Raw genomic sequence first — 19,008 nt, forward strand, 5'->3', positions numbered from 1 at the left:
TAGTGAGATGATTTATTGGGGTTTAAGGCTGGTGTGGTAGCAGGATCTGAGCAAAGAGCAGTCACCGCCATTTGTCTCTGTGGTTGTTTTCTTCTGTCTCAGTGCCCCGTTCACACAAACAAACAGAAATCTACGCTGGTACCCCTTCAGTCAGGCTCTGACAGGTCGAGCGAACGCTGACGTTGGTGAGATGTGGAATAATATATGTGAGGGGAGAGAGGGAGGGAGGGGAGGAGAGAGAGGAGAGTGGGGAGCCAGAGGCTGACAAATGGAGACAGCGAGAGAGGAAGAACAAAAATGGAGAGAGCATTTATTATGAGAAGCAGTCTCTGTGGTTATCGTAATTATCTCCTCCTAAACTTTGAATAACTTTTCATTGGCCGCTAAATCACAACTATAAATAACAACCTAATGTACTCCCCCCATCCTGCACTCAAACCGTCAAGAGATTTAAGGACAGGGGAAACATTATTACACCCTCTCCCTCCTCCTCTCCTTCATTGCTCTTCCTCCTCCACCTCCATCTCTGTGCCCGCCTTCGGCCTCCGCCTCTCCTCCAGTCCCTCTCTTCCTCGCCCTCGGTGGGTTTCACTTGGAGGACATGGTGTAGCAGCCGTGTGGGTGCCACTGCATGTCACGAATGCGCCTAATGGACTGCATCTGGGGGCAGCGGGCACCAAACTCATTGAAATGCCTGTAATCACCCTTCTCCAGCAGAAACTGGCTGCCACGGTAGCCGGGGAACTGGTAACCCACCCAACTGAGGAGAGAAAAAGGGAGAAGAGAGGCAAGGATAGGGAATAATAGAGAGGGATTACAAGGTTGGACAGCAACTGTTCAGCAGAGAAAATGTGAGGCAGCAAAAAAGCATGAGGTGAAACAGAAACAGCAGACAAGTGAGAAACATGATGAAAGATGCTAGAAGGACACATGCTAATAATTTAGAGAGAGTAAACATCGAACAAATGATGTCATCAATCTGTTTATCATGCTTCTAGGTGTTAAAGCACAGACTCGTCTGCCTTCCAGCTGCCTGTTTGGAGACTGCGGGTAGCAGTCCAAATAAAGTAATCACAGCAGATAAAACAACAGTGTACGCTGGCTGCCACGCCTCTGGGAGCGCAGACAGAGACATGGAGCTGCTGACGTTCGTGACACCCTCATGTAGCTGCTGATGAAAAAGCCTCTATTCCTGAGCACATTACCAGACAGAGTGCTGTTTCTGTCAGTTTAAGAATGACGCCACCGATGTAGAAATGGTAAAAGGAGCTGGACTTTTTTTGACGCAGCTGTTGCAAAAGCAGAGTGTGGTGTTTGTGGTCAGTGCTGCTGAAAAATGCATGATTTATCAACCAGAAGGCTGGAAAAGGTAGCAGAGTTACAGCTTCACAGTCAGCCTTAAAGAAAAAGCAGGTCTTCTAGATTTCTGTTTGTTCACAAGGCTGATAGCACTCATATTTGGGGCTTGAAACAGTTCAAGTCTTGGTCTTTCACACTTGCAAAAAACACCCCCAGACTGTTAAGGTTCGCCAATTAAGATGTTATACATTGTTTATTGAATTCTAAAAGAATAGGAAGTGTAAAAACTTCATGAAAGCTGAGTTTTATGGGGTGCTTTGCTAGCTTGTTACCTCGTTGACAGCAAACTTGTTGAAGCTGCTGCACCCAAATCAGGCCCACAACTACAAACTCTTGTTTTATACCAATGTTTCATGGTTTTGTTGGAATCACATAGCATATAGCAAGTTAATTTGTGAGCTTTGCATGTGCTGTTAAGCTGACTATTACTTTCAAAAAAGATCCAGGTTAGCTTAAGCCCTGTTTCCAGTCTTTATGCAAAGTTAAGCTAGCTGGATGTTGGCTTTAGCCTCATATTTAGCACACTACAGAGTGGTATTATTCTACTCATTTAACTCTTTGGAAAAATGCAATAAGATGTTGTAATTTCACAAACTACTCACGTTCCACAGCTGACCATGATGCTGCCCACCCTGTCAGTGAAACCATAGGAAAACAGGCTGGGAACGTCATCATCCATGATTTCCATCTTGCGGCCCTTGAATTCTCCAACCTCATACAGGCATATCTTGTGCTTCTCGGGATCCTGCGAGGTGGCGGGCATGAGGAAGGAGGAAAAGAGAATAAGGATGTAAAGAAGGCAAATAAAAGTAGAGCAAACTTCCACCAGTTGAGTGGCTGGAACATAGGACTCACCATGCGGACAGGCCTGAAGGACAGCAGGTAGTCATTCTTCTGGCAGTTGCTCCAAGAGTCCCAGCGGGGGTACTCGCCCTTCTCCAAGATGAACATTTCTCCACAGAAGTTCATCTGCTCAAAACCCACGAAGCTGAGGACGGGGAAAAGGAGAGGAAGGAGAGTGATCATTGAACGTCCCTCAAGAAGAGTCAGCTCACTGATTACACTCAAATGAATGAGCTGACTCCTCTTGAGGAGTGTGCAGCTTGTAAAAATCTTATAGCATCTTGGCCTCTGCTGCTTTGATTTTTAAATGTGTCCCTTGTTGCACTACTCCTTATCTCCTTGCTTATATTTTCTTTTATTAACTGACATACTTCCATCACTTGTGCTTTGTGTGCTTTATTATGTTAGCAGCCAAAGTTCTCTGCATTGCTGTACTCTCTGCAAAATCACTCGGGATAAAAGCATCAGCATAATGCCAAATGCAAAGTGGGGAAATGTCACATAATGGTGGAGTGTAGCTGTTAAATCACCTGCTCTTCTCTTAGAGGAGTGTGGGTGCTGCTGGGTACCACACTAGTACATGTGGGTGTATACGTCTCACAGCACGCAATCGGAATACTTACGGCCCACAGTCGACACGCAGGGAGCGCACCTTGTCCATGCCCAAGTCACACACGTTCATGCACTCGCCGTTGATCTCAATACAGCGGCCCTGGAAATTCTCCTGGTCGTAAACCCACATCTGAACGATTGCAGTGGGGAGCAAAGAAAATAGGAGTGGAGGTCACTGAGGTAGGTTCAGATTCAAGGGAAGATATATGAAGCAGGAAGTGTGACACGGGGAGATAAAGATGAAGTGCCAATGTTTTTATGACAGCTACCTCCACAGTGATTTAACACACTGGGGGTTTTTTCTGTCAGTTATAGTTGTCAGCCACCCCCTCAAAGAGCTATAAGAACCAGCAGGTCGCGCTAACAGACGTCCGCTCACAAGGTAAACTGTTACAGTGGTGTGAGGCCAGCTGCTTCCCACTGTGTGAAAAATACTGTATGCTGTATTTGTGATGTTTAATCATCTGTTTTACGTGTGTGTGTGTGTGTGTGTGTGTGTGTGTGTGTGTGTGTGTGTGTGTGTGTGTGTGTGTGTGTGTGTGTGTGTGTGTGTGTGTGTATACTGTACCTTGTAAGATGTTAAGCCCATCTCAGACGTCTTGGTCTGAGCTGCTTTCCCATCAGTCTGGGAAGCAGACTTGGATTTCTCTCCTCCAGCAGACATGACGACTGGGATAAAAAAAGAAGCTGTTATAGCTCTAGTTTGACTTTTACTGTCACACTAAGAGGTTGTAAAAAAATCTTTACTTAAGAATAGGGTCTAATGATTTGTTATTCAGTAAACAAGACCTTTAGCTTTCACATGTTCATCTGATCCTGATTGAAGTTGAATTAGGAATGACCAAAAATAGCAAAAATGAGGGTCGTTCTTTACAGACTCTTTTCTTTATACATTCGTTATTTTTACCTTCCTGTTAGAAAAAATGAATGCCCTCAGCTCAGAAGGTTCAAAGATTCATACATCCTGAGTCATTTCTGTACAGTTTCTAAGCATGCTGCATTTACAAAGCTGGCACATGTGTGTTAAAGTAATCGGCATTAAAAGAACCAATCAGAAAATGTCCCAAAAACCTTTACACAACTAAGATCTACTTCAGAACAAAAGCTAAAAAAAACACTCATCAAAAGCAGATTTTAGTAGGTTGAAGCTTTTCTTGGCTCTGAATCTGAAATGTTGCACTTTCAATGCTGCATTTGTGAAACCAGCTTGATTCCCAGATCCCCATTGGAATTTAAAATGTAAACATTAGTTTCTAAACTCCAGTGCTTTTTTCTGAATATGCCCAAGTGCATTTACTGACAGCTGCTGGCTGCGTACAAAAGAAAAATCACATTTTTGCCAACATTTGACTTCAGTTATAATTAGCTTCCTAGCTTGTCCTCTGGGTTAGTGAAAAGTTTCTATCTTTCTGTTCTGTTCTGTATGTTTGTCCACTGTCTTACCTGTGGCTGTGTGTGCGTAAAGGAGTAGACTCAGGCCTGAGACTGGTGGTCTGTGTGAGAGTGCGCGGGGCCCCTCGTCGCTTTTATATGCTGGCGCCCAGAGAGAGGGGATTATAGACACAGAAACAAACTCGCTGAGCTCACAGCCCCCACAGAATAGAAATACCCCCATCATCAAAGAGAGAGAGACGGGCAGAAAGAGAGACAGAGCATATGGTTGAAATAATATGAGGAAGAAAATATGACAAACTCAGATATATCAACATATGGTCGACCTCAGATGACTTAACCGCATCTGGAGTTATAATCAGGATCGACTTTTGTTTTAGCCAAATGCTAAAACAAGCAAATTTTTAGAATTGTGAATTTCAAATGAAATCAAATACATTTTTGTGTAAATTTTTTTTTCTTGTCGTCAGTGATCTGCTACATTTTGATAGGTTAACAAAAGACAAAGTAACCTTATAAAAGCTTGCTCATTGTATGAACTCGTGCACTGAGTGAAAGAAATGACAGTCCAGCTGGAGTAATGTGAGATAATGCACTTTTCTACGCCCTTACAGTTTCAGTGTAATGACAGCCAAGCTGACCAGGTTCACATTAATGAGCCTATTGCAAAATCATTCCCTCCTGTTCCCTTCAGTGCTATAAAAAAAGAGGCGCTGGGAAAAACAATAACAGGAAAAACAATAAGCTGTGAGAAGCAATAACGGTCCAGTGCCTGCACCTCAGGGTGAGCAAAGAGGTTCAAGGTTTGCATGGACAATAATCTGATTCTGTCTCTGTTCATCTCAGTAGGAGAAGGCTTTTATATCAAAGCTTTGCCTTTTTTCCCTGTATGGGTCAGTAAAATATTACAGTGAGTGTTAGCTGGAAAATGTAAAAAGTGTTTGAGATGTTTATTTCAAAGCACTCACAAGAGAACAAGCAAAACAGTTGTAGTTGTAGCATTCGAGGTCGCGTGTTGTGCTTCATCAAGGCTTCAGATGACGACAGGAGGGAAATATGAGGTGCAGCTGAGTGCTACATGAGATTGTGAGCATTCAGGTAAAACCATTCATGTCTTCAATTCAATGTTCAGACTTATTAATTTTGAAACTTGAATTTGCTCAAATCATTATGCTCAATTAAGCATCATTGAAAGGTCAGTGGAGGAAGTGATGCAGGAGTGAATCAGACCCAGTGAAGTGGCTGAGGACTGCAGAGAGTCTCTTGAAGGAGAAAAACAAGGGAAGCAGGAAACAGCACAATAATTCACATGAAAATGGATTTAGCAAAGCCGTGGAGGGTCAGCACTTTTACCTCTTTGCTGTTAGCTGGTTCTGGGTTTAAACTGATTGGGGTATTGCTTGTAGGTGTCTTCCCACACTCCAAAGACATGTCGGAGACAGATGGACAGAAAACAATTTCTATAAGCAAAAGTGAAAATAAATGATAGGTCTGGGTGGCGCAGTGGTTAGCAATGTCACCTGAACCAGCCGGAGTCTTTCTGTGTGACGTTTGCATGTTCTCGCTGCACCTTTATAGGTTCTCTCTGGGTGCTACAGGTTCCTCCTAGAGTCTAAAGACATGCATGTTACATTAACTGGCGATTATATTTCACTATAGGTGTGACTGTGAGTGTTATCTGTGTCTCTGAGTTGCTCCTGTGATGGACTGGTGACCTGTCTTTACCTCGCCTTCCCACAGCTGGGAACACATTTAATCTAACCACCTGTTATGCGTCTGTTCCTTAAGCTAAAGATGCAGATTCATTTGTTTTGTTTCTGTTCTGGTTAGAGAAAGCTTTAATGTTTTCTGAACAAAGTTGTACACTCTGTTGTATGATATTTCCTTTTTTAACTTCCTGCATAAAATACCCTTCATAACCTAGATCAAGATTCTTCAAGAATCTTTATTTTATTATATTTAAACCCATAAGATGGTTCATGTAATCCAATAGTCCAATGCATTGTTTTTGTAAATAGATAAACTATTTCCAGCTGTTCTGAAATTATTTGAAAATTTTGTTCTGATGACCAGTTTTTCTTTTAGCATAATAAACTTATTTTAGATAACACAGTGTGCTGTTGGAACACAGAAGTGATGGCTGCTGAAAATATACCTGTGTATGTTTCATTAAATTTAAGTTACAAGCTATGATTATTGATTCCATTAATTATTATTTACAAACCTTCTGAATAGTGACATATTATAATAGATGAAAGCAAACTGACTTCTTTCAAAAACAGAGCCATGTCCAACTGGCTGTAAACATGTAAGCAGTTGTGTATATAATAAAATTCCCGTTACATTTTAAAGCAGGAAATTAATGCATTTTTCAGCATAAATCTCTTTGTAACAACCTAACACAACTTCAAATACTATGCAGAATTATGGAAGAGGCAGTCTTTATACAATATAAAGTCAGATCATATATGCAAGGCATGTGTACTAACATGTTTTAGTAGATCTGGCATCGAATAATGAAATAGCCAACAAAACTGTGACATTTTCCATGTGCTTTGATAAAAGATCCTCTTCAAAGAGCCCATTGATTGATATGTGGAGCACAGTGGATGCATCTCCACAAATGTGAAATACTCTGAATAATGGCTGAATACTGGTTTGATTGGTTTTTCTTACTTGGGGAAAAATATGCTAGATTAGCTTTGCCTTTAATGACATTGTATGCTTTACTTTTCATACATAGGCTTGTTTTTATATCCCGTGTTTAACAAAGACAGCCCATTTTGCTAAATGACTCAAATCCAGTTTCATCCCCTTCACCGGGAGCTTTTACAACAATTTCTACAATGACTGAAAAACCATCTACTGAACCCTCTATGTGTATATTTTTCATCATATAATTTGTGAAGCTGACATTTACAGCACAGCACTAAAAAACTTCTCATATGTGTATCAGTGAAATGAAAGTTTAGTTAATTATAGTTGTGAGTCAACTTAGTTTGTATAGTTATTTCTATAATTTCACTATTGCCAAATATACCTCATAGGTCTTTACAGTGTGTACAGCAGACAACACCATCGGTCCTTGTTGCCTAAAACATGAAACCTAAACATATTTGTGTTTCAGATGGGTATATATATATATATATATATATATATATATATATATATATATATATATATATATATATATATATATATATATATATATATATATATATATATTAGAAGAGAAAAGACGGTGGAGGCAATGCTATGCCGTGGCCACATTTGGCTGCTAGTTGAAGTGGGCCGCTGGTGTTTATTGACGTTGACAGAAGTAGTAGGATGAATTCTGAAGTGTACAGGGCTGATCAGACAGTGCAAATTGATATTGAAAAGTGCAAGATTGTCACTTGATCTCAGCCCAATAAAACGTGCTTTTCAGTCACTGAAGACAAAACTGAAGGGCAGAGAAGCCCACAACACAGCAGCAACTGAGGGCAGCTGTGGCCTGGCAGAGCATCTCACTGGAGGACACGCAAAATTTTGTGATCTAGATGGGTTTTAAATGTCAGGTAGTCGCTGACTGCCTGACATTTAATTAAAAAGAATAATTACATTTAAAATATTTTTGTCCAATTAGTTTTGAGCCTCTGAAAATACGACTATTAAATATTTAATGTGATACTTTTGTAAAACCCCTTCTGCTAACAGTAACAACTATCAGATTTCATGGGTTTTTTCCCCCAAAGATCTGCTTAATGCTTTCTCCCTCCGACACCCAAATGAAACCTCTGTCCAGCCTCATTCATGTCTTTCATGTAAAACAGCAGATCGAAGCACTTTGTCCAAGACAAGTTTCTTCTGGACAAATCCACACAGTGTGAGTACATTTTTTTAGAGCACAGCAGGATAAAAGCTGGGAGTCGTGACTTAGCCACTTAGCCACTGCCTTTTCATGTGTGTGTTTTGTGTGTGTTTGCCTGTGTGATGTTAAACATGTTAAGGAGAATTTGAGGCTCTGTTGATGAAATGTCAAGCAGCAAGGGGCTGACCGAAGGAGGTTTAAAACAACTGAAGGGTCAAAATGATCTGTCAAAGGCTCGCAGTGATGTCAAAACCACTTTCCTTGTATTTTTTCACAACTTTTACGCTTTCTTTTATAGAATCTATATAACATGCATTATTAATTAACAGTTATCAATAACGTATTGAATTTAATTATTCGGTCCCAATTTCCTCCACTTTTGGAAGCCACCATTTAAACAGACTCCCCGGATGACTCTCCAAATCCTCCTCATTCTCTGCCTATAGCCCCGGCCATTGTTGCTCTATACGATGGCACTGCTGACCTATACGAATAGACTAAAAACAGCCACGCATTCATCGCCCGCATCTCTGTGACTGCGCTCTATATGATCTGCTGAGTCGACAGGCCCCATAGGGTTACAAAAAGAGAGAGAGAGAGAGGGGGGGGGGAGGTAAGGGGGTGGGCGTGTGGGGGACATGGAACGCGAGCAATGAGCCCGTGCGTAAATCCGCAGTTGCGCGTGCACAAACCGTTTTTACGCACGACGCCAGGAGCGATCATTTTCTCACCTGCGGCAATTTTCCCACACTTACCGGAAGTTTTCCTCAAGCTACCTTCAAAATAAATGTTGAGGGGGCTCCACATATTAGGCGTCGATATGATTAATATACAAAATACACTCAATATTTGCGAAGTGATTATTTTATTTATCTTCTGTAAGCAAAATTTACTAATCTCAGAACTTAAAGCTTATGACTTCAGAATGCTTGCTGCTGATGCTGTGAAAGTGATTCAGTAAGTTGTAAATTTGTTTGAATCAGAATAAACAAGCAGGAATAAAAACAACACTAACTTGAGGACTTAAAAATGTAATTGAATATGTCGGCAAGTTAGCTTCTCTGTGACAAGCTGATAGAAGATATATATATATATATATATATATATATATATATATATATATATATATATATATATATATATATATATATATATATATTCTAAGAGTATAAAGAGCTAGTGTTGTACTTTAATTTTGAAGAATTTAGCCGGAAGACATCGGTCATGTTCCTGTCCTACTTCAAACACTCACCGCTTTCACGTCATTGGAAAAGAAGGGCGCACGCGCACACTAACGAGCATGAGCATCCCGCGTGAACGCCAGTATAAAAAAGAACCTCCAGGTTCAGACCAAAGTCTATGCAAACGGCATTTAGATTGTGAGGAGTGTCAGCAGCGCATCCAGGTAAGATGACCCGGAAATTTCCTGCTTCAAAACTTTCCCACGGGGTGGTTTAATTGATTAAACGGGCCTGATTGGTCCTATTGCAGATATGAGAAGGTGGAGGTTAAATTTATACAGAAAGAAATCTCAAACAGAAACTGTTGCTGTGATTTTAAAAACTACTCCAGACATGCTGCATTTTAATGCCTGTACATATTCTCATTCATGCTCTTTATCTCTCTTTACTCTAGAAATGAATAGAGTCGTTAGAGCCCACATGACCTCACCTATGATGTTCCCTAGAATGGACACTGCTCCTTTCTTCAAGGTGAATTCACACACTTTTTATTTGCACTCATAAATGTAAAGTGTAAACATGCCCAGCTTCACCCATTCTCCGTGTCTCCCCCCATGCGCAGGTGACTGTGTTTGAGCAGGAGCATTTCCAGGGCAAGTGTCTGGAGTTCACTTCTGAGTGCTGCAACATCCACAACTGTGGTATGGACAACATCCGCTCCATCCGAGTGGAGAGTGGAGCGTGAGTCACACAGCCTGTACGCCTGCAAGTCTCTGTGGACAGCTGACTGTGTGTGTGTGTGTGTGTGTGTGTGTGTGTGTGTGTGTGTGTGTGTGTGTGTGTGTGTTTATGTAATTGTGTCTCTGTGATACAAGGGTAGAGAATGAGGCACCCACTACCAAACATGCCACCACGAAGGCCACTGCATCCTACATGTAGGGTTCACACACCAAGGCAGTAATGGGGGGTGAAAAGGAGTCTTTTATTTTAAAGACATTCAAATTGCTTTCACCATTTCTGGCTTTAAAGGCTGTTATACATTCCTCATCATTTATTCTTTAAGGCCACATGAGTGGTTTTATTTTTATAGCTTGCTGTGCACCTTTTTTTAATTGCTTGTATGTGAAGGTCAGTGTCAGGATCTCTCAGATAAAGATGATGCTTTTAGAAAGAACTATCTGTTTAGAGTAGCTTTAAAAAATGATATCCATTATGTACTACCAGTGCTGTTATAATAACCTTTCGTGAAGCTTTACTGGACTGGAAACACTTTGTGCTACTCAGATATTTCAATTTCTTAATGAGTTTAGATATTTTAGAGCAGGGATGTCAAACATAAGCCCTGGGGGCCCTAATCAACCCAGCAAGGACGAGTCCACTGGACAGCTTTGTGAAGGACTGTGCAGATTTTAAACTTTTTACTGTATTTTCATAGGTTTTACAGCTTCTTCTATTCATAAAGACCTCCTCTGTTGTTCTTCGTACTACAAAGTAGTGAATTAACAGGCAATAAACTATTATCTACTGTAAAACTTCATTAAAAGTGTGAATTAATAAAAACTTTATGTTTTATAAATATGGGGCAGTCTAGTTAATGAGCTACCAGAACTTTTACAGTAATTTTACACATTGATTATGGAAGAACTGAGACGTACTGTTGGAATTGCATTTCTTTAATTCTACATTAGTTCATCTCAGGGATTAAATATTTAGTTCAGTGTCCTTCACTAGTCCGGCCCACTTCAGATCAAAGTGTATGTAAAACAAGTTTGACATCCCTGTTGTAGAGTTTGGAGTTATCCGTGGTGAGAAGTAAGTTGAGTACCTGCTTTGAAGTACTTGAGCAGAGTATTTCTATTTATGTGAGTTTATATTTCTACTCCTTTTGGTATCAAAATATCGTGCTAATTTTCAGCAACAAATAGATGAACGTGCTGACTACCCAACCATCATAAACCATTAAATAACCAAGTACAGAAGTTGTAAAGGAATCGTCTATTTAAGAGACAAAAATCTGAATTACATTTTAAAATTATCCTCTTGCCTGTGATGCTCCGTGTGTATGTACATGATTTTTCTTTTAATTATAATGAAATGAGTTGCTTGCTTTGTCCAAAGCTCCAGAAAATGCACTGGACTGTTCTCCGGACAGGAGCAATGGGCCCTTCCAGAAATCATGACCCAAACACAAACAAAACAAAAGCCACAAGCAATTTTGTTCTGAAAGATTTTATGTAGGACATATTTCTTTCATTCACCAGCCAAGAGTGGGTGCAGCTAGCTAACATTAACACAGCTGAAGGGGGACACCCTCCTTTCACACTGTCAGGTTAGAGACTCTTTCTTCTGCGCTGTGAGGTTAGCGGTGGAAGTGGACAGACAAGAAAACTGTTCACAACAAGGTTTGTGGATATTTTGGGCTTTTTTTTAAGACTTCATTTGATTTTTGGGTGAACTGTTCACTTATAATTGTGATTAATAACTTTTTCCCCCTCCATCTGGAGAAAAGAGTGATGTATTTCAAATCTTTCAAATTCCTTGTAGCTGTTTTTCGTCTTACCTAGCTCTCACTTTCTGACTTTTTAGTTCACTAGCTAACTGCTAACAGGTGTTTTTAAAGCCTTTATTGCAAAAGAAAATCTTGATAGTTAAGCACAAATGTACATTTGCAACATGTTGTTGAATACTGGGCTAAACTTTGCTGTAAAGTTCTGAAAAACTGAGCAGAGCCACACATTCAATCAGTAGCTCCTGCTGTTTTATCATTAAAAGGACTGCTCCACTTTTCATTTTCCACTTTAAAGGACACTTTACAGGTTTAAATAGTTTTACACTGTCATGATACATTTATCTTAGGTTTAAACTCAGCCAGCCCAGGAGTAATCAGTAGCCCTCACCATCCTGACTCGTGGATTCAAATATTATGTTCTTGGTTGAGCATGAACGTGTGTGACATTTCCGTCATTTGCAGATTTGTTTGTGTTTATGTAAAACATAACAAGAAGCTCATTTTGATCATATATTCTTAAGGACTTTAATGTGACCCACATATTTGTTCCTAAAATGTATAGAAATGTGTCAGTTTTATCAGTGTCAGAAATGTGTCAGAAAGTTTTATCAGACTCACAACTTGAACTGTGAGGCTCAAGTTGTGATTCCTAAAGGAAAGTGTAGTCCCTTCCTCTGTAAATAATGCAGCTGTCTGCTGGTGATGTCTCACAGGATCAGAAAGTCTTTGGACTTCTCTTAATTTAGGAGCAGAGCACTAGATGTAACGCTCTGGGACATTTATGCATGTATTTATTCTTAACGCTGAGTGTAAGAGCAAACTTGTGTCTGACGCACTTAGGACCAAATCGTTGCTGCTTGTATCTTCATACGTAACCGCCCAGGCCTTAGTCATGGTGTGTAAAGCCTGCCAGAGTAGTGATTCTCCAAACACATGCTGCTTTCGCCAGTTCTATCTTATCAGTGGAAAAACACACTGAAAAGTAAAAGATGGTGAGCTCTGCTTTTCACTAACAGCGCAGTGTCAGCTATTTGTACTCCCTTCCTCTGTGCAAATGTGTTACTATTTTGTGGGAACAAAAGTGGGGACTTAAAACTATATACCAGTTTTTAAATTGCGTTGATAGGCCACGTAAAACCAGAGTCATGATAAAAAAAAATATACGCAATGTTTTTTCCTGAATACTATCACTATGTTTACTGCAGGAAGAAACACTAAAACTGCGTTTTCTAAGGAAAGCACCCAGAAGCACTCTCTGCTTGCGAACAAAAACAAAGAAACCCTTTCCTATTGATGGAAAATTTACCATGTCGACCAATCAGAAAATGATTCTATTAATTCAAGTCACATGCACAATAGTCCCCGTTGGTCACTTTTATCAAAAGGCACAGACTATTGAAAAATGGGCAATGTGACAGCGCCTCAAAAAACTCTCTCGGTTGGCCTGGGGAGGGTCAAGTAAAGTTCACTTAAGTGTTTCTATCAAAAATACTCCTCAAAAAATTTTTGGCAGTTTTATTGTGTGGACACAACTCAGATTTTGGTTGCAATTTTTATCTAAGACTAATTTAATTACAAATAGATACTTTTTAAAAACATTGTGTTGCAGTGGTGCAGTAAGCACAGAAAAGAACTTTATCTGCCTGAGCTGGAGGCGGCAGAGCTGAAGATGCTTAGATTTTTGTTGGGAGTGACCAGGAGGGACAGGATCTGAAATGAATATAACCGAGGATGTAGAGAGCCAAGGCTGAGGCCATGTTGGCATGTGCAGAGGAGGGCTAGAGGATATACTGGACAAAGGATGTTAAAAATGGAACTGCCAGGCAGGAGAAACGAGGAAGACCACAGAGAAAGTTTGTAGATGTATTGAAGGAGGACATATGGGGTCGGTGTAACAGAAGAGGATGCTAGGTTCAGGGGGAGACGGAGGCAGATGATCCGCTGTCCCTAGCATCCTCTAAAAGGAATAGCTGAAAGAAGAAGATTGTAGAGTAGTGATCCAAATTTTTAGACTATTTAAAATGAACTACAGGAGAGTAAAAATACCATCAAACATTGTAGCTTGATTACTTCCCCTTTTATCTGTGTTGATATACATTCTTTCAGATACATTTACACAACATTATCTGAACACTGGGGGGAAAAGTTGAGCTGAAACTTCTTTTAGTTTGTTGATACATTTTTTATGAAGTATTGATTTGGGTACAAAATCCCATTTCAGAGCAGGTAGGAAAAAACACTGACAGCTGTTTGGTCAATAAAAAAAACAGAAGTTGCAGTGCATTGTTCTCTCCATTGTCTTTAAAAAATGTATGTTAGTCAGACTCAAGACAGGCAGTCTTTTATTCACAACTTTTTCTTTCTCAGACATCATTTGGTGGGGAAAAAACACTTTCAGGATTGTTTTTCACTTTTTGGTCCTTTGTCTTGTAGGAATAGGATGACATGTGGGACTGCACAACAATTTTATCCCTGGTGTTTTTGAAGTTCAAACATATCAAACATTCAGATCTCTCTGAATTAGTACGTATTAACGCATTCTTGCTCCACATTAAGTCTTGTTAATGGCTGATAACTCATTGTGGGAAAGTTACATAAGATGATGGCTGACCTGTTGGTTGTAAATATGAGTTCGAGAATTCTGTTTTTAATTTTGCGTGTGTGCAAAAAAACAGAAAAAAAAATCCAAAATAGGACACTCACAGCTTACGACATGATGCATCAGCACTCATGAGGCTGACGAGCAGGCCCTCTCATCCTGTCTGATGTCACTTGTCTGATTTATGTTCAGACTGATTTCAAACTGTGCTGATTACCATTTTTGCTCTGATATTTTTACCTCTGCCACTCTTTTTTCCAGCTGGGTGGGTTTTGAGCACCATGATTTCCAAGGCCAGCAGTTCATCCTGGAGAGGGGCGAGTACCCCAACTGGGAAGCCTACAGCGGCTCTCTGTCCTACCACACTGAACGCTTCATGTCATTCCGCCCCATCTACTGTGCTGTGAGTAGCAGCAGAGGGAGGAAAGGGTTGGGGGATACAAAAATGAAAGGGTACAAAATAAGCGGGAGTGAGAGAGATGATGATAGTGAGTGACAGAAGGTGCAGTGAGCCACACAGCGGGTGACTGAGACAGCTCAAAAATAGAAATCAGACAGCTCACAGCTAAATCTGTGCTCCCTCTGCGCTAACATTAGTCTGTTTCTTTTTCTCTATTTCCAAAGTCTCACCACAGCAGCCGTATGATGATCTTTGAGAGGGAAAACTTCATGGGGCGTTGCACCGAGCTGTGTGACGACTACCCCTCCCTGGAGGCCATGGGCTGGTTCATGCCCGAGGTGGGCTCCATGCATGTGCAGTGTGGCGCGTAAGTTAGACACGTTCCTCCTTAATTCTTCAAGTTTAAGTAAAAGCCAACATGAGTGGCTTCAAAGATGCTTGCTCTCCAAGTGCTTGCACATTGGGGATCATTGGGCATCTCTTCATAATGTTTCCATTACAATATAAAATACTTTGGGGAGTAAATAAAACTGATTTGAAAGCAGCTGCATAGATAGAGGAGAACAAAATCCATTAAGAACTGAGACTAAAGACACACCCTGATTTACATGCTCAAGTCACTTTCACACTCCTGAAACGTCTAGAGTCGTTCTTTCTTACATGACTTTTCTTGTGTGGTATTTTCTCTCAACTCGAAAGGCTCAATTTGTTTTGATGAGGAAGTTTTGAGGTATGCAGGAGGTAGGTCACATGATCCACCATGTCACCAGATTATCTGCTAAACTCTCAAATGGGCCTGACTGTACATTATATCTTTAATTTGTGCCTCCTCGTCTCGTCTCCACCTTCTGACTGTGACCTAGAAATGATCTGAGATGTCAGTACTGAAAATTGTGTCAGTTACTAAAATGCACCGGAGAGGAGAGAGAGGAGGCTGCAGGTCTTACAAAGACCAAGTGTTTTTACCTCGGATTTTTTTTAAAAAGAATATTTTGTTTTAATAGGTTGTTTCAGTGATTTAAGGTGGTCAGCTATGTGACCAAAGCTTCTGTCCTTCAACTTTTCTGTGTAATTTAAAAAACAAAGTTTTCTTTTGATAGAGTAGATCACAGTTACATCTGAGATCATGAACTACAGCACTATTACAATTGTAGCTAATAAATTCATGATCGTGTTGTGTCACATCATGTTGAATTGACATTACTTTAAAATAAGCCCCAATTGCAAATATGTCTTAAATGCATGTGTGAAAAAGGGCTTCACTGTCAACATTCCGAGCAAGACTTTATTCCCTTCCAGGAGACATATTTTTATTTTAAAATACACGCTTAGTGCTCTACATTTCACACATGAGCTTCAACAAAAGGTTGAGAGAATAAAACTGAGGCTCTGTTCCAAGTTATCTTTTTGAAACGTGGATCGCAGAGCAGGAGATGCTTTGCGTCAGCAGTGCTGTCAGTGATGTTTAGGTGAAGATGCTCGCCGATGCACACTCTGTGCAGTGTATTAGGGAGTTAACAGTGCAACAACTCAGAAGAGAGGAGACTGTAGAGTAAATATATAATCCAAGCTTAGATCGTACAGTAGCCGGAAGTCAGTCAACAAAGCAACAAACGGGCAAAAACAAAGAAGAAAAAGTGAGAAATACTAGCTGCAGAACGCTGCAAAGTCTGAGTGCGCAGAAGTAAGTAATTAGCTGATGAGAAGCAGGTTCGACTAGGTAAACACAGATGATGCTAATGTGGGCGGGGCAGATCATTACAAATGTGGAAGAACTAACAAAACGGGGGAAGTAAAACTTTCTGAACACAAAAATATCCCTAACCGCGACGGGCAGGTGATAAACTCTCTAGCATCTGGTCTGATTGTGTCAAACATTTGCGCTGTCACGTGTATGTATGGCATGTGACGTATAGAAAGGTTCAGAGAGCTACTTTCATCTTTATTTTGTGTTTTTTAGCAGCTTTAAAAGGATGACACAGTTATTTTTAACACAGTTAACAGAGACGGTCGTGTGAATCAGGCAACTGCTTTGGCCAACTGGGAAATATCTCAGCCTGTAGCGTGACATTCAGTCTTTTCTAGATGTCCATGTTTCCCCTGGGGTGAAGTGCAATATCTTTTTATTATCCTCTTCAGCCTGGCCTCTGCTCTTTTCTTTATGACTGAATGTCTGCAAAATAAAAAAACATTTTAATGAGCATGCTAAAATATGAAGGGTCTACACGGTCTGCTTATCAGGGTAGCGGCTCGTGTGCCGATGTGACAACCTCTCACATTTCTGGTGTGTCCTGTCATATCAACTGCCGGACTTTGGTGTTATTTATTATGAGTGTCACAGCCTCAAAGAGCAGCTAACATGACATATTTTTGTTTACACATTTCCACTGAATTCGTCATGACACATTTGTTATTTACGACGATTTTTCACCAAAACAAGCCCTCAAATAAAATTGGCATACGGTTATGTGCCTGTCACAGATTTGTTGACTAATCACTAAAATCATATAGTTGTGCAGTAATATCAAAGATATGTTTGCATTCATTTAGTCATCCACATAGTGACTGTTCTTAATGAATCTCCTCCTCCTGCCTCTGCATTTCCACAGCTTTGTGTGCTATGAGTACCCCGGCTACAGAGGCCAGCAGTACATCATGGAGTGTGAGAGGCACAGCGGAGATTACCAGCACTGGAGGAACTGGGGCTCTCACTGTCAGACTCCAAAGATCCAGTCCATCAGACGCATCAGGCACTGAGAGGCGGCAGATCAGGACAGCAGCAGCAGAACAACCTGGGCTCTGGCTAACACCTGTGTGTTCAAATTTAGGGGCCCAAATCATTAACCTACAGTTCTGTGACACAAACCATTAGTGATGTAGCAGCTACCTCTTTATTCCAGCACGTGTATTTGTTGCTCTCAAAAATGAAGTGTGTTGTTTTCCATCCATCCGTTTACACAATACAGGCTCACGGGACGGTTGGAGCCTATCCCAGCTTACATGCGACAAGAGGCTGGGTACACAGAAAGACAAACATTCAGCTAACTTCACAAATATGTCTTTGGATCACGGTACAAACCAGAGAACCTGAAGAAAACCTCATAGGCACAGGGAAAACATGCACACTCCATGCAGAAGGGACCCAGCCGGGCGGTGGATTCAACCCCTGGACTACCTGCTCCACTGCTACCACTATGCCAGCTACGGTTTTCTTTTGGTACATGTAAAATAAAGATCAGAGTGAGAATGTGTGATGTTATTCCTGTGTTGTGTGTGAATGCAAGACAGTGTTCGGTGTCGAATCAGCTGATCTCCAAAGTGAGCGAGGTGACAGGACAGTAACAAAAGTCAGTGAATAATAATGACTTGATCGCATACTAGACTGTGCAAAACTATTAAGGTGTCAGTCGTACCTGAGCTGAAGAATCAGCTCTACGTGTGTGCACGCCTACAAAGTGTACCAAGTGTACCTCGTGGCGCAGTAGCTCATCCAGATCAAGGGCCACTAAAATTCACAGGTTATTGTAACGTGTGAAGTACAGAAAGAAAGTGGTACGATTTCTTATTTGTTTTCACTCATGCACAAACAAAAAAAAAAAATCCAATCCACTGAGAAGTCAAAGAGGTCCACAAACAGCCATATTTGTCATATTACTGTTGTTACAATAGAAGCGCCAGAAAGGCCCCAACCACACCTCCCTCATGTGGGAGTCAGCTAATGGAACCAGTCCCTCCATGATCACAAACACTAAGCTCAATATCATCACAAAATAACAGGATAAAAGTGTTACACGGCATGTGTGGCAGTGAGATTTCAAGCTATTGCATCATTTTGTATTTTTAATATTTTTTATTATTATTTTATATTTGGAGTTCAATATGAAGAATCGTATGTTATGGCCCAGGTTCATGAACACTCCTAACCTAACTCAAGACATAATTTTGCCATAAATAAACCTAATTACAAGATTTGTGTATAGATGGTACAGAGGCACATACAAACACTTATATGAACATTATAATCCAGACAAATACTCTAGGATGAGTAGTGATACTAGTGCCCAGTCAACAAATAAACTTAAGATGACAATTGTGTTTAGGTTTGATTCAATTCTGCCCAATACTGTAGGAGGAGCAGTGATTTTGTGAACTGTGAACAGACTGACAAGTGATAAATACCTCGTGTGGCACTGAAGTAGCCTATTATTTATAAAAAAAAATATGCTGTGTGACAATAATTGCAAGCCAATTTACTTCAGTCTT

The 19,008-nt window shown here is 40.5% G+C and overlaps 2 protein-coding genes across 2 annotated transcripts; one reads left to right on the forward strand and one right to left on the reverse strand.

Moving 5' to 3' along the window:
- Positions 1-588: 588 nt before the first annotated feature.
- crybb1l2 (crystallin, beta B1, like 2) lies at positions 589-4,432 on the reverse strand. Its single transcript, XM_085356393.1, has 6 exons — positions 4,258-4,432; positions 3,383-3,483; positions 2,826-2,944; positions 2,215-2,347; positions 1,962-2,104; positions 589-760 (listed from the first exon to the last, which is right to left on the reverse strand). The coding sequence occupies exons 1-6, from the start codon at positions 4,430-4,432 to the stop codon at positions 589-591; spliced, it is 843 nt and encodes a 280-aa protein (XP_085212519.1).
- A 5,261-nt stretch (positions 4,433-9,693) lies between these two features.
- Positions 9,694-17,502, forward strand: LOC146631169 (beta-crystallin A1-like). The gene is made up of 5 exons (XM_085356394.1): positions 9,694-9,768; positions 9,860-9,978; positions 14,607-14,748; positions 14,970-15,112; positions 17,355-17,502. Exons 1-5 carry the CDS (start codon positions 9,694-9,696, stop codon positions 17,500-17,502), a joined length of 627 nt encoding a protein of 208 aa, XP_085212520.1.
- The last annotated feature ends 1,506 nt before the right edge of the window (positions 17,503-19,008 follow it).

This window comes from Diplotaxodon limnothrissa, linkage group LG6 (assembly GCF_057381915.1).
Source record: "Diplotaxodon limnothrissa isolate DT_005_m linkage group LG6, D_limnothrissa_male_GT1.1, whole genome shotgun sequence".
Lineage (NCBI taxonomy): Eukaryota > Metazoa > Chordata > Actinopteri > Cichliformes > Cichlidae > Diplotaxodon > Diplotaxodon limnothrissa.